Source organism: Pristis pectinata, chromosome 3, assembly GCF_009764475.1.
Source record: "Pristis pectinata isolate sPriPec2 chromosome 3, sPriPec2.1.pri, whole genome shotgun sequence".
In the NCBI taxonomy this organism is placed as follows: Eukaryota; Metazoa; Chordata; class Chondrichthyes; order Rhinopristiformes; family Pristidae; genus Pristis; species Pristis pectinata.
In genome coordinates this window covers 66582732-66607456 of record NC_067407.1, presented here as the reverse complement: position 1 = coordinate 66607456, position 24725 = coordinate 66582732, and the positions used below count along the sequence as shown (strand labels likewise).

Here is a 24725-nt window from a genome sequence, read left to right as displayed (position 1 = left end):
CTTCGTAATTTTGTGTCCTAGTCATTCTAGTCTTTCCCTGTAACTCAGATCCTCCATTCCTGATCCCATACTAGTAAACCTGAATTGTACATGTGGTTTGGGAAGATGCTAAAAGTTACTTAGTACACTAGATGTGACCTTGCCATTGTTCTGTACAGTGACCTCCCTCCTGCACACAATCCCTCTGGATATGGAAATACGGTGACCTTGTCACAGTCTGCCAGCAGGACCAACAATTGGGTGGCACAGTAGCGCAGCTGGTAGAGCTGCCGCAGAGCTCCGGGGACCACAGCTCCAATCCTGACCTTGGGCGCTGTCTGTGTGGAGTTTGCACGTTTTCACTGAGACCGCATGGCTCCAGTTTCTTCCCCCATCCCAAAGACATGCGTATTGATGGGTTAATTGGCCACAGTAAATCACCTTTAGTGTGTAGGTGAGCAGTAGAATCTAGGGGGAGTTGATGGGAATGTGGGGAGAATAGTGTGATTAGTGTAGGATTAGCATGGGTGGATGCTCGACACTGACTTGATGGGCCGAACAGCCTATCACCATGCCAACTGACTCAATGAGCATTTAAATGTTGAATGTTTTTTATTCTAATGTTGAAAACTGTTTTGTTTAAATCTGGGTTACCACTATGCACACTACCAGCATTCCAGTCAGAGAAAAAATCTGTGGTGTCAGTAAAAGTGAATTTGAAGGTGTCGGATTGCCTAGTCCAACTGGTTCACTGCAGTTTGGTTGAGTTTTACCTCGTGTCTGAAGTGGCCCTTTGAGCATTTGGTCAAGGTGAGCAGTGGATGCTGGGATCTACCAGGATCTATTGGCCTGGCTAATAATGCCCAGATCCTGAGAATCGACAACGATTAATCTGTTCATTTAACGCAATCCTTTGCTGGCAGCCTTTTAATTTTGCATCATTTTTAAGTCATTGGGTTCAAAACCCATCAATTAATTTCTTGCCTGGCATTTTGTAAAATGGTTTCACTTTGAATGTGAGGAGCTCCCTATAGCTCCCACCGACCTTCCACCCTCCTGTGCCTTCGATATCTGCATCGCCAAAGACCCCGAGCTGTCTGCCCCACTCGCTGCAGCATAAATCTATAAACTGGGGGCTGAGTAGGTCAGTGGAGGTGGTCTTTGTAGAGAACCATTCCTCCCCCCCGCCGACATACTGATCGAGAATAGCCCAGCCCCTCCAGAAAACCCACCAAAATGACACCAGCATTTAACGAGTTAAATCATGAGGCTAAGTTGCATGGACTGGTCTTGTATTCGATTGAATATAGAAGCTTAAAGGCTGTTTAAGAGATTAAAGGATTTAATAGGCTAGACAGAAAAGTATTTCCTTTGGTGAGAGAATCCAGAAAAAGGGGAGAGGACCTTAAGACTGAGTGAGGGTGGTGTTAGAAGCAGAGAGGTGAGTGTCTGGAACTCCCACACCCCCCTCCCCCTACCTTGAGTCACATAAAAATAGCAAAACTGAGGTTAGGTGAAGGTAGCTACATGGAGACGATGCATTAGCCTTGATCTGACTGAGTGGTGCAATGGGCGAGAGGGACTTGAACACTCTCCATTGGCTGAACAATCTCCATTGGCAGAACAATCTCCATTGGCAAACAGTCCTCGTGCCTTAAAAAATCAGTGGGTCGATATTAAAAAGTGTTTTAAAGTTGCCAGTGACACAAGGTACAAGATCACCACTCTCAACACTGTTTCTCTTATTTCACTTCCTCCCCCCTCCCTGCCTACGTCATCCCCAACAGCCCTGGGCTTCTGCCACAGCTGAGAGTGAGGGATGCGGTCCCTGCAGATGCACCCAAGCCACCCAGGACCACTCTAGGGCACCTCACTCCATCCACCCCACTCCCTGACCAATCCCAGTAAAGATCACAATGAAAGGAGTTTGCACATCTTGTTGCTTTCGCCGGCTCCACCTGAGGTGTAAGTGTTTGCTTTGTTTCCGCTCTACTGCTTTCCTCTTAGCCAGCAGAATCGTCGTAATGGAATCAAATTCCTCAGCAACTGTGAAATGCTCTACAGTCACTCCAGCTCATGGGGCTGTTTCAGTCCCCCTGACCAATACAGCCAAAGTCTCCCTCCACCAGAATCAAATGATTGTGTAAAGACAGAGAGGGTGGAGATGTTTAAAACCAAAATAACACTCCTCAGTATTCTTGAGCACACAAAGACATTTACACAGCCAGCATTTGTCACATTAAAAGTTTCAGCTTTAGTTTCAGTTGTCTTCTAGTGTGATATTGCACTCCAGTGTGACCCACACAGGCAGTACCAGAACCTGACAGGAACTCTTCCATTTCCTTCTCTCTGCCTTATCAGTATTATCTCTTGTTTTTAATCTCTGCCATAATTTCACTCCACCTGAGGCCCACACAAACTGACAGTCGAAAGACCGGGGCTGTGGTCCCTGCAGAATGTGTGAGATGGAGGTGTCACATTGCTCCTCAGAGTCCCGTAAGTAGCTCCTAGTCCCAGGACCTGACATGGCAGTGATCAACATGGTGTGTATTTTCCAATTAGCACGTTAGGTTTTTAGATAATTAACTTTGCAACTTGAAACTGAAATAATTAACAGAAGGGCCACTAGCAAGCTGCCCTGTTAAAAGATATTCCTTCCCTGTGACAGGGCACTGGTGTTGAATCTGATACTCAGGGACCAGATGTGTACTTCTGAGCCTATTGTGAAAATATTGTTGGAATTCATGTAATGGCTGCTGCTGCTGCTTTGCAATTGTACCAAATGATTTCTCACATCGGGAAGTACTCTTGAAACTTAAAGGTTGTCTTCACGAATGTGTATAGCAGACCTTATAAACTGGATGATCAGCTTTGAATGGAATGATGTCTGGACATCAGTGAATTCCATGTGTGGATCATTTCTCCCCATATTCCTAAAACACACCTCATGTTGCTTGTTCCCAGTTTGTTGATAATCCCCAGCCAGGCCGATGTTTCACTGCTCTCCACATTAGAATGGTTTGCAGAGGTGTTCTGATGAACGCCACACACCTTTGACAGTATTTCATTTCTCTCAGAGCACTGGCTTCCATCTGAGGCCATGCCATGCTTGTGTTGTGGTGAAACTCGGGATCTTGTAAATGATTTGAAAGTTATCTGTGGAATGTTCATTTGCAACAAAATAAATCTGTTACATTTTGTAGCCGGTGTTTAGTTGTGTTTCCTGGTGAGGGACGTGGTCGAGATCTTGAGAATTAACCGCATCTGCCAATTACTTATAGCTGAGTTACCTGGTGAACCCAATGGCAGAGGCAGTGTCCAAGATCAAGCCACCATAAACACTATTATTTCCATACATAACAAGTCAGTCTGCTCAGGGACCTGAGGTCAATGAAATGATGGACCACACTCCTTCCAGATGAAGTAGCAATTCACATGTTCTTCTCCCAGTCGAGTGTACTGAATTCGGTGTTCACCACATGGTCTTCTCTAAGTTGGAGGAAGTAGACGCAGCTTTCCATTCATACCCAAGGGAGACCCTTGCTTTCCGGTCGCCTCTCACGCTAATTCTCTGTCCCACTCCCACTCCACCCTCTCTGTCTTTGGCAGCCTGCGCCATTGGTTCCAGTGAAGCCCGATGCAAGCCTGAGGAACAAGACTCGTCTTCCAACATTGCACTTTACAGCCCTCAGGGCTCAACGTCAAACTCAACTACTTCAGATACAGTAATTAGCCACTTAAGTCCTTTAAGCTCAGAGTTTCAGCATTCAGTGTTTTGTCCCTCTTCTGGTATCTAAGATTTATTTCACCAGCTACTTCCACCTGCCACAGATGCACCTTCTTGTGTCACCACTTGTGTCACTCGGCCTCTCCTGGTCTTCTTTCTTGTTTTCACTGAGTCTCCCTCTCCCCCTTCCCAACTCTCCCTTCTCTACAACTTTCCCGATTCGTTTGAGATTCTTCAACCTAGAACGTTAATTCTGTTTCTCTCTCCACAGATACTGCCTGACCTGCTGGGTATCTCCAGCACCTTTTGTTTTTATTTCAGATTTCCGGCATCTGCAGCATTCTGCTTTTGAATGACAGTAAATGTCGGTTCAGAAGAGAAATGAGGCAGATCAACAAGGGAAAGGAAATGGAACGGTTCCACATAGAAAAATACAACAGTCAGGAATAAGATCTCTTTATTAGTCACAGTACATTGAAACACACAGTGAAATCATCTTTCGCGTAGTGTGTTTTGGGAGCGGCCCACAAGTGTTGCTACGCTTCCGGCACCAACATAGCATGCCCACAACTTGCTAACCCGTACGTCTTTGGAATGTGGGAGGAAACCGGAACACCCACAGGAAACCCACACAGATACGGGGAGGATGTACAAGCTCCTTACAGACAGCGGCCGGAATTGTACTCGGGTCACTAGCGTTGTAAAGCGTTACACCAACCACTACACTACCGTGTCTTCAAAACCAATTATATCATAAGCAGCACATTCTGAAGCTGGGCATTTCAACCTATTGAACCTTATGTTCCCACTCTCTATGTACAATACAGCTTATGCTAGACTTCACTCTCTCATTTAATCTCCTTCCATATCCCATGTAATCTCTATCCAATCATGGCCATTAGCCATATGTGCTGCCACACACCGGGAACAATCTCTGTGGGTGTCATTGATGTTGATGTCTGCTCATTACCCGCATGGCCCATTACAGGGGGTGTCCAGGAAAACAACCATATTTAATGATGGGTATTGTTGTGAATGATCTGTCACATCTTTCAACAGTTGCCTGCCATAAGGGGACCTTTTCAGCAATCAGTCAGCCCGCACATCTTTGGGATGTTGGAGGAAACCAGAGCACCCATGAGAAATACACAGTCACAGGAAGGATGTGCAAATTCCACACAAAGGGCACTGGAGGTTGGGATTGAACCTGGGTCACTGGAGCCATGAGGTAGCAGAACTAACAGTGAGCCACCATGGCACCTTGATGGGTGTCTCTATTTGAAAGCAAGTTAATGAAAATCATTTTTAATCTCAGCTACACTGTAGAACAGGTGAAGGATCTCGACTCGAAACACCAGCTGTCAGTTTCCCTCCACAGATGCTGCCTGACCTGCTGAGTTCCTCCAGCATCTTGTGCGTTGCTCCTGATTCCAGCATCTGCAGTCTCTCTTGTGCTTAAAGTGTATCCTGATGGTTAAACGTTTTGAAGTGAATACAGCTAATTTTACAGCTATGGAGCCTGAGGTGCTGAGTCATTCAAGACAATGGAAGTGAAAAAAATAAAGAGAAGTGGGGTTAGTGCAAGAGGATGGTCCTGAAAAAAAGGTTTAGCCATGAGGGGTAGAATGGCCTACCCCTGCTGTTAGCTTCTTTATCAGGTTTTCAAATGTCACTCTGAGTCGCACTGATATCAGCTGGAAGAGAACCATATCCATCCCTGACAGTTGCAACACTGGTTGTCAGGCTGCTAGCCAGCACTTGGCATACCTTCCATTCCATTTCCAGAAGTATTGCAACAAGTGAGTGCAAAGCTCTTCTCCAATGCTGCATCGAGCATGCAGGAAGAACAGACATGACTTGAGCTCAGACAGAGTCGACCCAACTTTCTCTCGGTGACCCGTGGGACCAAGCACGATGACAGTGCCTGGTGACAGCCCACACGAGGTAAATCAGGCTACAGCAATTGAGTGATGGAGTTTTCCTGCAGCCAGAGAAATGTTTTATTGACCAACACCTGGAGCGTGCTCTGCTAACTTAAACCTGGCTGCCAGTATTGAGTGGGAGCAGGACAGACAGGTTGCGGGAGAAGGAGGTAGCAGGAGTGGGAAGAGGTGGCTGCAAGGTGCAAGGGATGGAGACAGTTGGAAATGGGAGTGGTGAGAGAACAGAATGGAAAATTAAACTCCAAACACGTTAATGGAAAGCTGGGATTAAGAGGCTGAGATGGGTGAAGCAGTGTGGGAATTTGAAGCAGTTAGATAAGCCATTACATTCCTGCTTGCTGCTGGCACAAACTGGCTTTGGGAAGTTGCTGGGGCAGTTGGGTTCTGCAAGTCAGTCAGCAGCACCATCCAGTGGCCGTCACTTGCTGTTGCAGGCAGACTTGAACTTCGTTAACAGTGCCGGTCTTCCAAATCCAAGCCGGAGCTGACGGCACTTACCAGTTTGCCTCCTCGAAATTACGACACTGCAGGGTTAACCCACTTCAGTTGCAGAGCGCCAAACTTCTGATTTCCTGGATGTGAGTGATAGAGGGAAAACTGAGCTCTCAGCACTCCAGTGCTACTTGTTCCAAGTGAGCCACCCATTATGGGCAGAGAAATGGCAGATAGAGTTTAATCCGGCCAGGTGTGAGGTCTTGTACTTTGGGAGATCAAATGTAAAGGGACAGTACACAGTTAATGGCAAGACCCTTAACAGTGTTGATGTACAGAGAGATCTTGGGGTCCAAATCCATAGTTCCTTGAAAGTAGCTGCACAAGTTGATAGGATGGTAAAGAAGGTGTATGGCATGCTTGCCTTTATGAGTCGAAGCAATGAGTTCAAGAGTCAGGAAGTTATGTTGCAGTTTTATAAAACTCTAGTTAGGTTGCATCTGGAGTATTGCATTCAATTCTGGTTGCCTCATTACAGGAAGGATGTGGAGGCTTTGGAGAGGTTTACCAGGATGCTGCCTGGATTAGAGGGCATCTGCTATAAGGAGAGGTTGGACAAACTTGGGTTGTTTTCTCTGGAGTGACAGAGGCTGAGGGGAGACCTAATAGAAGTTTATAAGATTATGAGGGCCGATAAGTAGAGAGCCGATATCTCTTTCCCAGGATTGAAATGTCTAATACCAAAGGGCATGCATTTAAGGTGATGGGGGTAAGTTCAAAGGAGATGTGTGGGGCAAGTTTTTTACACAGAGAGTGGTGGGTGCCTGGAATGCGCTGCCGGGGTGGTGGTGGAGGCAGATACGATAGTGGCATTTAAGAGACTCTTAGTTAGGCACATGAATACACAGAGAATGGATGATATGGACATGGTGTAGGCAGAGGGATCAGTTTAGTTAGGCATTTAATTACCAGTTTAGTTAGTTCGACACAACATCATGGGCCAAAGGTCTTGTTCCTGTGCTCTACTGTTCGATGTTCTATTACCAGCTATGGCTATAGGATGGTGCTTGCAACATCTGACTCCCCAGCTAACTTTCCAAAGCCGCCCCTGTGCCCATCAATGCTGGCTGTGCCAATCTGCAGTGCAACTGGAGAAACGGGAGCCAGCAAGCAACAACTTGCTGAGGGTTTCTGATCTGTTAGGTTTGGTAGGTCCTAAGAAACACTCCCTTGTAATCACCAGTTCGTAGGGAAGCCAATATGCCTTCCCTCTCCCAAGAGATAAAAACCAAATGCAGGAGTGTTCATCATGAGGCTTAGGGTCAGACAGCAAGAGGGCAGGCAGTCCATGGCATTATTCACCTGATTCCACCATCACCCACCTTTCCACAGAGAAGCAGGTAAGCATCACCCTCACCCTCCTCACCTTAGGTTTGTTCCAAGAAAAAAACCTTAAACAATAGGCACCTCATTTGTTGACCTTCAAAAGGCCTTTGATACAATAACAGAAATGGTATCTACTCACTCCTGTTGAAAATTGCCTGTTGACAAAATGTGCACAGAGTTCCGTGAAGGAATGAAGGCAACAATCTCATCTGGAACAAAGCATCATCTGGCAAATACACTGATAATGTTGTGCCGTAAAGTTTTGTCTTAGTGGCTTCAGGCTTGGCAATTTTTCCATTGTCAAATGTGCCTTTCAAGATAATCACATTGCCATTCTAACTGAATCGATAATGGATCAAAGATTGTTCAATAACAAACTATTTCAAAGCAAAATATCATTTCACTCAGCTCACTCTTTGGGATCTGCTCATTGCAGGTGAAGCTGCATTCATCTGTAACTCATCTGATGAATTCCAAATCATCATCAACAAGTTCTCTGATTATAACCAAATTGAGCATGATAATCAGTAGCAAGAAAACTGCTGGCATGTCAGAGGGAACTTACATTCCACCAAGCTCCAGACAAAGTGGATAATTGGTGTTATCTTGATTTATCGCTTAGACTCTTTCACCTTTGTCAAACTTCCTCCAGGTATCTGAAGCAGCAAACTGCTAATCTTGTCCATACAGCCACAGCCTGTGTCCTCAGAATTCTTTCTGCCTAATAAAGCTGAGAAACGTATTCCAAGTAAGAGCAGTGTTTAGACGGCCTTCATGTTTGATCCCTGAGAAAATTCCTTGTAAAAACTTGGAGCCATCATATCACTAACAAAGAAATCCTTGAGAGAACTGGTCCGTAATCAATAGAGAGGGGGACTCTCACTGTCTCTGCTGGCTGGACAACATACCTCAATACCATCTCTCAAAAGCTGTGTGGATAATTCAAGAACAATGAACAACTCATGGTGCAGAGGAAGGCCAAAGTTCTGATGCAGTGACAAGGCCATGCAAAATCTCAGGTAATTCAGCATTTCCACTAACAATTAGGAAAACCCCACCTACAGCAGTTCAGTCTGAAGAGGTTGGCTTAAATGTGGTTCATTCATGGCAGAGAGACACTGAAGAGCTCAGAGTGAGGCCTGCAGATGGAAGCAGACTGCACTCCAAACTCTTAAAGCTACTATGGTAAGGTCTGCCACTTGCACATTGGGTTCTTCTCTCAAACTACTGCCAAGCGACCAGCTAACTTTGTCACGTTTCCTTTCATTTATGGAACTGAGGAATCCTGGGAAATCTTAGCATCAGGCATCCCAGCCTTGCAGACATGAGACTGCAGATGCTGTAGAGTCTTGACCTGAAATGTTGACCATCCCTTTGCCTCACAGATGCTGCCTGACCCACTGAGTTCCTCCAGCAGTGTGTATTTTATCCCAGGGATTTTTATCATTATGGGAATCTGGGTGTCACTTGCAAGGCCGGTAACTATTGAACATCCTTTATTGCACTTGAGAAGGTGGTAAGCTGCCTTCTTGAATCACTCCACTCCTTATGGTGAAGGTGCTCTCATAATGCAGTTGGGAGGGAGTTCCAGGATTTAATCCTGGCGATGATGAAGGACCAGCTGTTAATTGATCTCAAAGAGAGGGGAAGAGTCTCCTTGCAAGGAGAGGGTGGCGATGGTGGAAGTTGTCAGTGGACTAGGTGAGTCATTTAGTACTGCACCTCCTCTCATAGCCATGGTTAAATCCACAGACTAAATCAACACTTGAAGGACCAACAATATATTTCCAAGTCAGAATGCTGTGTGACTTGGAGGGAAACCTGCAGGTGGTGGTGGTCGAGGTTGCAGATTTATGAGATGCTGTGGGAGGAGCCTGGGTGAGTAACTGCAGTGCATTTTGTAGACACTGTGGACCACTGGTGGAGGAAATGAATGTTTAGAATGGTGCATGCAAGGCCAATAATTGTCCTGGATGGTACTGGGTTTCCTGAGAGATGTTGCTGCACTCATTAAGGCAAGTGGAGAGCAGTCCATCACACTCCTGACTTGTGCATTGTATACAGTATGTTGGAAAGGCCATGGATGTCAGAAGGTGAGTCACTTACTGCAGGATACTAGCCGTGAACCTGCTCTTGTCATCATCTACGTGTCTCGTTCTGTTGAGTTCCTAGTCAGCATTCACCACCAGGATATTGATAGTGGAGGACCTGGGAAAGGTAATGCCATTGAATATCAAGGGTTGATGTTTGGACTTTCTCTTGTTGGAGATGGTCATGGCGTGGTACTTTGGTCATGCAAATGGTACTTTCCACTTATATCAGCTCATGTCTGAATGTTGTCTGGGTCTGGCTATGTGCAGACATGGGCTGCTTCATTTGCTGCGGAGTTGTGAATGGAACATTGTGCAATCATCAGTGATCATCCCCACTTCTGACCTGCTGAGCATTCCCAGCATTTTTGGTTTTTATCCCCACTTCTGATCTTATGATGGAAGGAAGTAAAATAGGTGGTATTGTTGACAGTGAAGAAGGTTATCAAGAATTACAGTGGGATCTTGATCAACTGGGTGAGTGGGCTGAGGAATGGCAAACAGACTTAACTCAGATAAGTGCAAAGTGTTGCAGTTTGGAAAGTCAAACCAAAGTAGGGCCCTTGAAAGTGTTGTGGAACAGAGGAACACAGGAATTCAGGGACATGGTTTCCTGAAAGTGGCGTCACAGGTAGACAGGGTGGTGAAGAAGGCTTTTGGCATGCTGGCCTTCATCAATCAGGGCATTGAGAATAGAAGTTGGGATGTTATGTTGCAGTTGTACTAGACACTGTTGAGGCTGCACTTGGAGTATTGTGTACAGTCATCCTGCTGTAGGAGAGATGTTATTAAACTGGAAAGAGTGCAGAAAAGATTTACAAGGATGTTACCAGGCCTTGAGGTACAGAGTTATAGGAAAAGGTTGCTCAGACTAGGAGACTGAGGGGTGATCTTATAGAGGTGTATAAAATCTTGAGGGGCATAGATAGGGTGAATGCACTCAGTCTATTTCCTAGATTGGGGAATCGAGAACAAGAGAACATAGGTTTAAGGTGAGAGGAAAGAGTTAACAGGAACTTGAGGAGCAATGTTTTTATGTAGAGGGTGGTACATATATGGAATGAACTGCCAGAGGAATTGGTTGAGGCAGGTGCAATGACAACTTTTAAAAGCTAGATGGACAGGTACATGGATAGGAAAGGTTTAGAAGGTTATGGGCCAAATGCAGGCAAATGTGACTAGCTTAGATGGGCATCTTGGTCAGCATAGACCGGTTGGACCATTTGTAGAGTCATACAGCATGGAAACAGGCCCTTCAAAGGAAGGACATTGAAGAAGCAGCTGAAGATGGTTGGGCCCAGGTTACTGCCTTGAGGAACTCCTGCAGTGATGTCTTGGGCTGGTCCTTTGTGCTGCTGGAGTGTTTTCCCTTTGATGCCCATTGACATAAGTTTTACCAGGACACCCGATGACAGTTTTGGTCAAATGCTGCCACGTTGTCAAGGTTAGTCAATGCCACAAGAAATTGCAGAGTTGTGAACGCAGCCCAGTCCATCACGGAAACCAGTCTCCCCTCCACTGATTTTGTCTGCATTTCCCATTGCCTTGAGAAAACAGCCAGCATAATCAAAGGCCCTCCCATCCTGGTCATTTTCTCTTTTCCCCCTTCCCATCGAGCAGAAGATACAAAGCTTGAGAACACATAGCACCAGGCTCAAGGACAGCTTCTATCCCACTGTTATAAGACTCTTGAATGATAAGGATGAATCCTTGATCTCTCAATCAACTTTGTCATGGCCCTTGCGCTTTATTTCTCTCCCCATACTCCACTTTCTCTGTGACTATAACACTATATTCTACATTCTGTTTCCTTTGTACTACCTCGATGTACTTATGTATGGAATGATCTTTCTGGATGGCACGCAAACTAAAGCCTTTCACTGTATCTCGGTGCATGTGAGAATAATAATTCAATTACCTCACCTCTGGTCCATGTTAGCAACAAGGCTGTGATGAGTTCTGAAGCCATGGTCCTGGTGAAACTGGGGATTAGTGAGTAGGTTCTTAGTGAGTGACTGCCATTCAATGGTACTGTGGACAACAGCTTTCGTCACTTTGTAATAATTGAGAGTAGTCTGATTGGTTGGGAATTAGCTGGATTGATCCTGCTTTTTGTGCCCAGGGCATATCTGAGCAATCTTCCACTTTGTTGATTATGCTACCTTCTGCTACTCTAGACTAGTTTATTTTGTCTTTGGCTGACCATGGTCAAAGTCAGGGTACCCTCCTGCCTTTTTTATGGCACATTGAAGAAAAAATTCTGATTGCACTGAGGAGATTAAACAATGGTTAAAGAATCTCATGAGAAGGTGTTTTTGACAGCCTCAGTTTATGATCTGGAAAACTGAAGTAAAAATATCATCATTAAAAGGAGTCATCTCTAAAAATGCACATCAACTCTCGTGGTCGGAGTCATTTAATTTTGTCTGTTCACAGATGACTCACATTCTGTTATAAACATACTGTTGTTATTTTGGATAAAGCTGTGAAGAGAAAAGATGACAGGTGCTGGAAATCTGAAATAAAAACAGAAAATGCTGGAACTTCTCAGCAGGTCAAGCAGCATCTGTGGAGAGAGAAATACAGGTAAAGTTTCAGGTCAATGACCTGATAACTGGCCAGCAACCTGAAAAATTATCTGTTTCTCTCTCTGAAGTTGCTTCCTGCCTGACCTGCTAAGAGCTTCTCAGTTTTTATTTTGGATAAAGTTAATGACTTAAATTAATATTTTAAGTATAAGGATGAGAACTGGTGGTAAATCTTGAGGTAGTGGGTAGGTTGGTGCCTATCAGAAATTACCAAATAGTTCTCCAGCCTGTGAGCATTACCAACTTTTTCCAGGTCTCTTCACAAGGGTCAGCACAAATATTGGGCATTTGGAACTCACTCATGTCCGTTACCTGACCCACAGCCGCATTAATCTTTGGTTATAAGTTAAGAAAGATTCCAAAGCTAAAAAGACAAGATAGGATTTTGGTAACATATGTAGTGTGAAAGATAAAATGAGCCTGGCAGTGATTAGAATGCCTTTGCTGTAATGGTGGATGGATGACACAATTGAGCAAAGATTCTTTTTTCTGCCTCCCCTCTATTTCTCCATGTGTTGGATCTCTGTCTGCCTCCACATTTGCATGTTTCTATCCCTGAAACAGCCCCTCCTTCCCTCCCTTTCCCTCCATCCCTTTCCCTCCCTCCCTATCTCTATCTGCCTCCACAGCACCCCTCTCTCTTCCTCCTCAATGCGGCCCTTTTCTCCCTCTCTTTCTCCACAGTACCTCTCCCTCTCCGTTTCTGCCCCTGTGTCCCTCGCCTCTACGCCCACAGTCTCACTTCCCTCACCATGACCTTAATCCTTTCCCCACAAGTGACTCCTGTCCCTTTGTATTACTGGCATTCACATATTTCATGTTTCCTTATGTCAAGGAGGATTCCATTCACCAGGCCTGTGCTGGCTCACCAGTCCTGTCCCCCCACTCATTTCCCAGTAACTTATTCTTCCACCACTGTGTCTCCTTATTCCACTCTGCTCCGGTTTCTTTGCTCAGTGTCTCTTCTCTTTGTCCCTATTTTTATTTCCCCCATTAGCCCCTTTAACTGTGTTATACCTTCTGCTCTTTTCCACATCCTGTTTTGCAAGTTGGTACTGTTATTGTCCCTCCTGCCACCTCTCTGTGTCTCCCACGATACTGGTGCTGGACACGGTTCCCCTATTATCCTCCAGTCTCTGCACCCAGCGTTGTTTTGGCCTGCGTTTCCCTCCCACTCACTCCCAGAGGTGCTGCCTCCTGTGTACAGACCCACTGGTGGTCAGCAGTGCTGTCTCAGTGACTTCATTGGTCCATTTTAAAGCAACTCCTTATTCATGTTTCTCTGATGCCAATCAGATATTTAATATGGATCTGCCTCTCTCTCCCCCACCTCTGTCTTCCCCACCTGTCTGTCTGCCTCCCCCATCTTTCTCTCACCCCACCTCTCTCCCCTCCACCTCTCTCTCTCTCTATCTCCCCCCTCCCCCACCTCGCTCTCCCCCACCTCTCTGTCCACCTCTCTCCCTGACCTCTGTCCCTCCCCCACCTCTCTCTCTCTCCCTGACCTCTCTCTCTCCCACCCCTCTCTCCCCATTTCTCCCCCATCCCTCTCCCCCACCTCTCTCCCCATCTCTCTCTCCCCTTCTCTCTCTCTCTCCCATCTCTCTCTCCCCACCCCTCTCTTTCCCTACCTCTCTCTATCTCCCCACCTCCCTCCCACCCACTTCGGTCTCTCTGCCCCACCTCTTTATTCAGTGTTCCAACCTCTGCTCTTTGTTCCACAGCGGGAGAACCGGCGTCTGCAGGAGGCCAGCCTGCGCCTGGAGCAAGAGAACGATGACCTGGCTCACGAGCTGGTGACCAGCAAGATCGCACTAAGGAATGACCTGGATCAGGTGAGTGGCTGGGTGTCCACACTGGAGTGTCTGCTGTCAGGGAAAGAGGGAGCGTTGTAGGGAGACACCTCCCTTCCTGTAACACCCTCCAGGATTTTCACAGATTACCTTACAAACGGTGAAGTGGGCCACAACCGCCATCGTTGCTGCGGGAATCATAGCGGCCAGCCTATGCACAGCAAGATCCCACAAGCTGTTGCATGATAACATCCAGAAAATCCCTCACTGTAATGATAGCGGTTGGGTGATGCATGTTGTTTGAAGAACTCCCCCTCAGAGTCACAGTGTGGAAGCTGTCACCACCACCGTAGAGACAGACAGTCCTTCTCACTAATGTCAGGACGCAGAAGCGGCACTGCTGACAATGCTGCTGTCCGTCAGTGCTCCACCAGCAGAGCCAGCCTGCATTACGTTTAATGCTCGTTTGTTCAGCAGTTGGGAATAGGTCATCGTGACCGTGCCAGCATTTACTGCCCATCCCCAGCAGGCACTGGACTGGCCAATTCAGGGTCGTCCACACTGGGTCAAGATCAGAGTGTGAACCAGCCACGATCTTCCAACCAAGAGTTGAGCCTGCCTCCTCTGAGCCAGGTGCTACAGCTTGAGGTTGCAGTGTTAAGGAAATACGGGGGCTGAGAGGGATGATGCGCCGGGAATGTCCACACCCTCTCCACTGACCCAGCCATGACCCACCACACAGATTGAAGACAAAGCGGATGTCCTCAACAAGGAGCTCCTGCAGACCAAACAGAAGTTGGTGGAGACGGAGGACGAGAAGAGGAGGCAGGAGGAGGAGTCAGCCCAGGTAGGGCCAGGTCATGGGATCGAAACTGGGGCCACGTCTGGGTGTGGGAGCAATGGCCTGGGCTGTGTCCGGGTGCGGGAGGGAGACCCTGGGCCAGGGCTGTGGGTGGGAGGGAGTTCTAGGGCCAGGCCCGGGTGTGGGAGGGAGGTCAGAGGACGAAACCCGGGTGTGGGAGTGAGGCCCGGCCCAGTTCGACACTGACACTGACTGAGCCTCCAAGGGTGATGCAGGTTTGAACTCCCCTCTGGGTTTTCCATTACAGATTAAGGAGGTTTTCCGCAGAGAGTTGGAGAAAGCGGAATCAGAGGTGAAGAAGACGAGTGCTATAATTTCAGAGTACAAGCAGGTACTGACGGTCAGGCATCAATATCTGCGGACACATGCGGCTCAGGGCCACTGGGACTGGTGCCTGAGAGGTGGAAGTTATGCTGACGGAGCTGAGAGTCGGGGATGATGGGGCTGAGGGTCAGGTGGAGGAGTGCGGCACCGACCCCTCTGTATTTATGGGGCCATTAGCCATGGACTAGTCTGACTGCCATCCCACTGCCTGCTCCTGGATCTTCTGAGTCCTGGGTTTAGAGGAACAAAACCAGGTTTAAATAGCTCCTCGCACCCCACCACCGCCCCCCCCCAAAACACCATCTCCCAGAACAGTCCATACGGAGCCATTAACGCTCAACGACTCAAGAAAATAGGAGCAGGAGTAGGCCACTCGGCCCCTCAAACCTGCCCCACCATTCAATATGATCATGGCTGATTCTATGCTGGCTTTAACTCCTCTTCTGTGTCAGTTCCCCATAGCCCTCAATTCCTCGATCTTTCAGATACTTATCCACCTTAAGTACATCTAATGATCTGTCCTCCACCACCCTGGGGGGCAGAGAATTCCAGAGATTCACTGCCCTCTAGGAGAAGAAATCCCTCACACCTCAGTTTTAAATGACTGTCCCCTTATTTTGTAGCTATCTCCCCTTCTTCATGACTCTCCCACTGGTGAAAGCATCCCAATATCTAGTCTGTCAACCTCCCTTAGGATCTCATATGTTTAGATAAGATTAGCCCCCATTCTTCTCAACTCCAAGGTTGTGTCCAGACTGGATGTATTTTTGTTCTTTCCCCGACACCTGCCTTCCCTTCTCCTCTCCACGGCCTTTGTCAGCCATCCGTCGTGTAACCGGAGCAGCACTGATCCTTCCTCTTTGTTCAGATCTGTTCACAGCTGAGCACACGCCTAGAGAAGCAGCAGGCCGCCAGTAAGGAGGAGCTGGAGATGGTAAAGGTATGTGTGAGCCTGACCCCAACTGATGAGCTGGCTCTGAGTTTTCCTCTCCTGCACACATCCAAGGATGGCTCCTACCTCCTGGTGTGGCCGTCACTGGAGGGTCTGTCCCAGGGCTGACCTGGTTCTCATTGTGGGTCTTGTGCAGGACAAATCCAATCTGGCTAATTACCATCCAATCTATGTACTTTCAATCACCAGCCAATTTTTTTTTAATTATTCCAAAATAAACTTTATTCATCATAAAAAAACAAACTACACCAATAAAAGTGCAAACCTTTACATTCATGTACAGGTCAATCATTAGTGTTACCTTCTTTTTAAACTCACAGCACCGATGCCACTCATGTGGCTCCCTGGGGTGATACCCCAATCCCATATTCACACTACTTAAGGGGCTTCCTTGCCTGACCCCGCCCCTCCCTCTCCAGTGACAGAAGAACCCTAAACCAGCCAATTATTGCAAGCTATCATCAACAGTGCTGTCAACCAACACTTAGTCACCAGTAAGCTACTTACCCAGATCCAGTTTGGACCACATTTGACTGAGTGTGGCATCAAGAAGCTGGTAAACTGCAGTCAATGGTTTTTGAGAGGCAAACACTCCAGTTGTTGAAGTCAAGCCTTTCACAAAGGAAAGTCATTGTGGTTGTTGGAAGTCAATCATCTCAGCCCCAGGACATGACTGCAGGAGTTGTTGAGGACAGTGTCCTCAACCAAACCACTTTCAGCTGCTTCTTCAATGACCTTCCTTCCATCATCAGCTCGGATGTGCACTGACGATTGCACGATATTTAATTCCATTTACAACTCCTCATCAAATGAAACAGTCCATATTTACATGCAGTAAGACTGAGAAACCATAGCCACTGTGGAGGAAGTGGATGAGATAGTGACACAAGCATGTGTGTAATACTGAACCCAAGGGATGTACTTAGTTCTCCAAAACATCCTGAGATGCCTGGCTGGGAATGGATTTAAATCCTGCGGTACAGAGGAGCATTCATCCAGGCCCCATCCAGAGTCCTACTGCTCAATATGTTTCCTATTAGTCCCGCTTTACCCCCACGACACCACAAATTCTTCCTCTGGGCCCACCGCCCTGTCTGCCAGTGCATTCCAGATCCCAACAGGAACAGAAGCAGGCCATCACCCCCACAAGACGTTCCCCATTTTCAATCCATCTCCCCACCTTGTTTCTGTATCCTCTATACCTTTGCCTAAAAAAAGCCTTAGTCACATAGTAATACAACATGGAAACAGGACCTTAGGCCCAACTGGTCTCTGCCAACCAAGATGCCCATCTAAGCTTGTCCTATTTGCCAGCATATCCTTCTAAACCTTTCCTATCCATACAACTCTCTGTCCCCCTCCCTCTCCGCACTCTTTCCCCCCTCTTTCCCTCTTTAAAATGTCTTTTAGCTCTTGTCAAACCTAATATCGTACAAAAACTTGCCAGTCTTGGTTTGGGAGTTTTAATTGCTTGCCAGCCTCCGTAGCTTTTGATTCCAAGATTTCTGGATTTTCACAGCTGCTTGTGTGGACAGTCACCTCCCGACTGCCCAGCTCTTTTAACATTCTCCTCTTGCTCTGGATCACATCTCTTCCCCTGGGAGAGTGGAAGGGTGGGGAGGTTTTAGTTCTGCCTTTGGAAACTGGTGAGCCCACTGATGGAGCGGTCCTGTGTTCGACCATCAGGGTAAAGTGCTGTCTTGTGAACGGTGCTGCGAGCTCTTCAGAAAGGACGGTGAGCTGATCCTGGAACCTGGACAGGCCAACGTGCACCAGGATGTGGACGAGGAGAAGGAACTCCTAAAGAAGCAGCTGAGGGAGATGGAACTGGAGCTGGCACAAACCAAACTGCAGCTCGTGGAGGCTAAATGCAAAATACAGGTACAGCTCGACAGGGGGGGTAACACCAGAACCAGCTGCTGGTGAAGGACTTACACCTGGGTGCATGTGTTCTCCCTCTCTCTAACACTCCCCACTTCTCCTTTTCCATCTACCTCCTCTCTCCCCTCTCTCCCCTCTCCCCTCTCTCTCCCCTCTCTCCCCTCTCTCCTCTCTCTCCTCTCTCCTCTCTCTCCCTCTCTCTCTCTTGCCCCTCTCGCTCCCTCTCTCCAAATCTCTCCTGCCGCATCCCCTCTTTGCCATTCTCTCTATGTTCTCGCTCATGCTCTTTCTCCCTCACGCACCCCTTCATGTCATCTCATTCTTGCTCTTCCTCTTCCTCTTGTTATCTCACTTTCTCCCCCTCCCTATCTCTCATGCTCTCTTTCTCTCATTGCAGTCACACTCACTTTCTCTCTTGTTCTCCCTCTCTCATGCGCTCTGTCTAGTTTTACTCTCATTCTTCCCACCAAGCCCCATCTCAGTCTCTCTCTTCCCTGTTTTTCTCTCTCTCTATCCCTCCCTCACTATCCTTCACTATGTCTCTGCATGTCTCACCCTCCCTCTCTCTCTTTCACATTCCCCGTTCAATTGCTCTCCCTCTCTTTCTCACTCTCACCATCTCTCTTACCCTCTCTCTCTCTCTGGAATTCTCTCTCTCTCTCTCTCTCTCTCTCTCTCCTTCCCCCCCGCATCTCTCCCTCTCTCTCCCCCTCATCTCTCTATCTCTCTCTCTCCTCCCCTCCCTCCTCCCCTCCCTCCTCCCCTCCCTCTTCCCCCTCCCCTCCCTCGCTTCTCCTTCCCCTCTCTCTCTCCTGCCCTCTCCCTGTCTCTATCCACCCTGTGTGTGTGTGTGCGTGTGTATGTGTGTGTGTGTGTGTGTGTGTGTGGTGAGCATTTGTTACTTTGGAGCTGAAATCCTTCCCTGTTGTGTGTGCATTTACTAGGAGCTGGAGCACCACCGGGGAACTCTGCTCAACGAGATTCAAGCCACCAAAAACTCCTGGCTCAGCAAGACTCTGAACTCTATCAAAACTGCCACCAGCACACAGCCCCCGCCTACTCCCCCTCCCAAGGAGAGCACATAGTCCTGGCCAGCTCCAAGCAGTGTGTGAGCAGCAGCCTGACCACCACCCCACTCAGCCAGGCTGCACAGAGGGAGGGCCAGTCCACACAGAGGAAAGGCGGGTCCTGAATGGGCTGCCAATTGTTGACCCTTTTGTACATTCATGGACTTTGTCATTACTTAATCCAATGTTACTAACTGTTGGTTTGTGTATTGTAAGGCAACAAATGTATTTTATATTACCTTGGTGTTCCCTTCATCGCCATTGGTTTTTGATCGACGTTGCCGCTGGATAATGTAGTAAAAGCACCAGTTCCGTACTCTGCATGAGGGAAGGTCTCCCTGCAGTATTCCCCTCCTAATCTAACAACATTCTCCCTCCCTCCCTGAGCTCAGTGACTGGCAACGATCAAGCTCTGTCCCAGACTGAGAACCATTGAGCTCTGTCCCAGACTGAGAATGATTGAGCTCTGTCCCAGACTGACAGAACGATCGAGCTCTGTCCCAGACTGAGAGCAATTGAGCTCTGTCCCAGACTTACTGAGGACAATCGAGCTCTATCCCAGACTGACTGAGAATGATTGAGCTCTGTCCCAGACTGAGAAGGATCGAGCTCTGTCCCAGACTGAGAGCAATTGAGCTCTGTCCCAGACTTACTGAGGACAATCGAGCTCTATCCCAGACTGACTGAGAATGATTGAGCTCTGTCCCAGACTGAGAAGGATCGAGCTCTGTCCCAGACTGAAAGCAATTGAGCTCTGTCCCAGACTGACTGAGAACGATTGAGCTCTGTCCCCGACTGACTGAGAATGATCGCGCTCTGTCCCAGACTGAGAACAATCGAGCTCTGTCCCAGACTGAGAGCAATTGAGCTCTGTCCCAGACTTACTGAGAATGATTGAGCTCTGTCCCAGACTGACTGAGAACGATCGAGCTCTGTCCCAGACTGAGAGCAATTGAGCTCTGTCCCAGACTTACTGAGGACAATCGAGCTCTATCCCAGACTGACTGAGAATGATTGAGCTCTGTCCCAGACTGAGAACGATCGAGCTCTGTCCCAGACTGAGAACGATCGAGCTCTGTCCCAGACTGAGAACGATCGAGCTCTGTCCCAGACTGAGAACGATCGAGCTCTGTCCCAGACTGAGAACGATCGAGCTCTGTCCCAGACTGAGAACGATCGAGCTCTGTCCCAGACTGACTGAGAATGTCCCACTGCTCACACCCATTTGCCCAGCTGGCTTCAGTTGCATTGTTTGTGTTGGTTGCTGAGCCTCACGGCCATTCGCTGGACATCTCATGTGTTACCTAAACATCCTGCATGGATCTTCCTGCAGGACGGCCCCAACCTTCTCCTCCTAGAGTCTTTACGAACCGATGTGTGTAGACGTGGCAATGTAACTGATACAGACTCAATTTGCACAATGTATAAAGAAATAATCTATCTTGTTTCTCTAATTTTCAAACTGGCTCGGTATTAAATGTAGTTAAATTTAGGAGAGATTTTATGCTTAACCTGCTTCCTGTTCTGGAAGGAGGTAGGTTCCTTTTGTTTCTGGTTGTCTATAGTTTCAGGCTCCCCATCTCTTTACTCATGGCACAGACCAGCCCCATGGGACAGCTTGAATTTCTAACAGTTGTATTTTCGAAAATAAAGTAACTGGCTCAGACTTGCATCTGCCTGAATTCTGTGACACATCCACCATGGAAGCTAGCACACCCGCCTGCAGGGCATTCCCAGATTCGTCGATCACTTTGCCGCTCATCCGATGGGGATCAGATATAAGATGGGGTACACTCTCAGAAAGCAAAGGCTTGAGACTATTTCTCCCTGGCACTGCATTGCTGGCAGGAGGTCCTGACCACTACCTGTGGCACAGACACTGGTTAACTAAGCAGGGCTTGTCCATGTTACCAGATGTTAGTCACAACACCATTGCAGACTTCCATCCCTAACCAACATTGGGTGAATGACACAGAAATAGCTGTAATTGGTAAGGCACCTTTAATCCAGCATAATCACTGGACAGGGTGGTGAAGAAGACGTTTGACGTGTTTGCCTTCATCAGTCAGGGCATTGAGTACAAGAGTTGGGATGTCATGTTACAGCTGTACGAGTTTTTATGAGACCACACTAGGGGTATTGTGTGCAGTTCTGGTCACCCAGCTATAGGAAGGATGTCATTAAACTGGAAAGGGTGCAATAAAGATTCAGGGGGATGTTGTAGGGATTGGAGGACTTGAGTTATAAGGAGAGGCTGGATAGGCTGGGACTGTTTTACCCAGAACATAGAAGGCCAAGGGGTGACCTTATCGAAGCATGTAAAATCATGGGGGGGCATGGATAAGTGAACGGTCACAGTCTTTTCCCCAAGGTAGCAGAGTCCAAAATTAGAGGGCATAGATTTAAGGTGAAAGGGAAAAGACTTAAAAAGGACCTGAGGTACAACAAGAGGAAGTAGTAGAGACAGATACAATTACAATGTTTAAAAGACATTTGGACAGGTACATGGATAGAAAAAGCCTAGAGGGATATGGGCCAAATGCAGGCAAATGGGACTAGCTCAGATGGGCATCTTGGTCAGCCTGGATGTTGGGCCAAAGGGCCTGTTTCCATGCTGTATGACTGACCCCGACGTGAATAAACTCAAACGCCGCAGGGTGGGAATCATAGGCAGGACTGGGTAACAGTCCAGCCACATCCTCACCCAGAAACACACACCTCCAAAGAGGACTGGGAAACAGAGGCTCAGACAAGACCTTCAGCCAGGACTGGAAGCCAGTTCCACACTTGAGTACACATTTTGCAGAGGTCTGGGTGACAGTCATACCCACGCTGATAGTTGTACAGACACCAAAGTGTAGCAGTCACACCCCACCGTGGGCAGTGGGTAAGAGTGTGCACATGTGTGTATGTGGTCATTTACACCAATACAACAGAGTTGCAGAACACCTTGCTGGCAACAGCCATCAGGTGAGCATTTTTATTTCTTAATTCATTTCTTACCTTGTTTGAGGTGTTTATAAATGCATCTGAAAGCTTGCTATAAACATCTGCAGAGAAAACTTGATTCACATTCAGTGATGAAATGGTTTATATTATTTAAAGACCCATCAATGGATAGAAGATGTAATGATAGATCGGTCTATCTGGGGTTAGTGTCAACAGATCTTGCACCAGACACCAATTAAATGATCTTTGTAAAAGAACATTAGAGCCAATGTCCAACGGGTGGCTCAGGAAGACTCCACATTGGAGATCAGACTGGAAAGTTTCACATTTAATTGTCAATCCTGCTGTACAGCTCTGGAATGAGGTCAAGGGTGAAGTAACATTTTGCCTCAGTAATGGTGGAATCAGGGCAAGGTGAAGAGCCTACGAGCGGAACGCAACAATCATGCAGTAGTTTAACCTATAAAAAGACTGGGCAAACCAAGTTAGCAGTAGAGGTGGAGGATGAATTCATGAAATGTATACAAGGTGCTTTCCTAGATCAGTGTGTTGAAGAATCAACTGGGGAACAGGTTACTTTAAATCTAGTATTGTACAGTAGAGAAGGGTTAACTGAGGTACTGGTAAGTTAAGGGTCCTTTTAGGCATCCCTGCAACTGTGCTAAGTGTTACACCTGCCCCTAAACCTCCACCCTCACCACCATTCAGGGCCCTAAACAGTCCTCCCAGGTGAGGCAGCACTTCATGTGAATCCATTGGGGTCAGTTATTGCATCCAGTGCTCCCGGTGTGGCCTCCTCTACATTGGTAAGACCCGACGCAGATTGGGGAACTGCTTCGTTGAGCCCCTTCGCTCCATCCGCCATAACAGGCAGGATCTCCCAGTGGCCACCCACTTCAATTCCACTTCCCATTCCCACACTGACATGTCTGTCCGTGGCCTCCTCTACTGCCAAATTGAGGCAAGATGCAGATTAGAGGAACAACACCTCATATCCCCCCTTGGTAGTCTCCAATCTGATGAAGTCAACATTGATTTCTCTAATTTCTGGTAACCACTCCCCCCCCCTCCTTTGTTTTCCCTTATCCCTCTGGCCCCTTTACCCTTTCTCTTTCCCGCTTCCCTCACCCTCATGACCTGCCCATCACCCACACCTTCCTCCCTCTGGTTCACCACCTTCCCTTTATTCCATGGTCTACTGTCCTTTCCTATCAGATTCCATCTTCTTCAGCCCTTTGCCTCTTCCACCTATCAGCTCCCAGACTCTCACATCATTCCCACTCTCCCCCTCCCCCACCTGCCTCTCTTCCCCCTCTTACTTGGATTCACTTATCACTGGCCAGCTTGTGCTCTTCCCCCTACCCCCCCCCCCCCCCCCACCCTCTTATTCTGGCTTCTGCCCTCTTCCTTTCCAGTTCTGATGAAGGGTCTCAGCCCAAAATGTTGACTGTTCATTTCCCTCCATAGATGCTGCCTGACCCGCTGAGTTCCTCCAGCATTTTGTGCGTGTTGCTCCAGGTTTCCAACATCTGCAGTCTCTCCTGTGTCTCCACTTAAGAAAATAAGAATATAAGAAATAGGAGCAGGAGTCGGCCATCTGGCCCGTCGAGCCTGCTCCGCCATTCAATAAGATCATGGCTGATCTGGCCGTTGACTCAGCTCCACCTACCTGCCTTTTCCCCATAACCCTTAATTCCCCTACTATGTAAAAACCTATCCAACTGTGTCTTTAATATATTTAATGAGGTAGCCGCTCCTGCTTCTCTGGGAGGAGAATTCCACAGGTTTGCTACTCTCTGGGAAAAGCAGTTTCTCCTCATCTCCATCCTAAATCTATTCCCCTGAACCTTGAGGCAATGTCCCCTAGTTCTAATCTCACCTACCAGTAGAAACAACTTTCCTGCCTCTATCTTGTCCATCCCTTTCATAATTTTATATGTTTCTGTAAGATCCCCTCTCATTCTTCTGCATTCCAGCAAACGTAGACCCAGGTGACTCAATCTCTCCTCATAGGCTAACCCCCTCATCTCCAGAAACAACCTGGTGAACCTCCTCTGCGCTGCTTCCAAAGCCAGTATATCCTCTCTCAAGTAAGGAGACCAGAACTACACACATTACTCCAGGTGCGACCTCACCAGTAACCTGTACAGTTGCAGCATAGCCTCCCTGCTCTTAAATTCAATCCCTCTACCAATGAAGGCCAACATTCTATTTGCCTTCTTGATAACCTGTTGGATCTGCAAACCAACCTTTTGCAATTTATGCACATGCACAAGTCCCTCTGCACAACAGCATGCTGCAATCTTTCACCATTTAAATAATTATCTGATCTTCTATTTTTCCTTCCAAAGTGGATGACCTTGCATTTACCAACGTTGCACCCCATCTGCCAGACCCTTGCCCACTCACTTAACATATCTATGTCTCTCTGCAGACTCTCCGCATCCTCTGCACAATTTGCTTTTCCACTCAATTTAGTGTCATCAGCAAACTTAGACACACTACACTTGGTCCCCTCTTCCAAATCGTTAATGTATATAGTGAACAGTTGTGGGCTCAGCACCGACCCCTGCGACACCCCCACTCACCACTGATTGCCAACCAGAGAAACACCCATTTTCCCAAATCTCTGCCTTCTATTGGTTAACCAATCCTTTATCCATGCTAATACATTACCCCTAACTCCATGCATCCTTATCATGGATATGTCTTTTACATGGCATCTTGTCAAACGCCTTCTGGAAATCCAAGT

At 47.4% G+C, this 24725-nt stretch overlaps 1 protein-coding gene across 6 annotated transcripts in view; it reads left to right on the top strand.

The window, feature by feature from the left end:
* Positions 1-20690, top strand: part of rabgap1l (RAB GTPase activating protein 1-like) — a 396343-nt gene extending 375653 nt beyond the window's left edge. For 5 of the 6 annotated variants that reach the window (XM_052010817.1, XM_052010818.1, XM_052010822.1 and 2 more), the window contains 6 exons: positions 13870-13980; positions 14681-14785; positions 15048-15131; positions 15993-16064; positions 17763-17957; positions 18902-20690. In XM_052010817.1, coding sequence (XP_051866777.1) covers positions 13870-13980; positions 14681-14785; positions 15048-15131; positions 15993-16064; positions 17763-17957; positions 18902-19042 — 708 coding nt within the window. In that variant the 3' untranslated portion in view covers positions 19043-20690. The remainder of the gene's footprint in view (positions 1-13869; positions 13981-14680; positions 14786-15047; positions 15132-15992; positions 16065-17762; positions 17958-18901) is intronic. The other variant, XM_052010819.1, reaches the window with a different exon arrangement.
* Positions 20691-24725: the final 4035 nt, after the last annotated feature.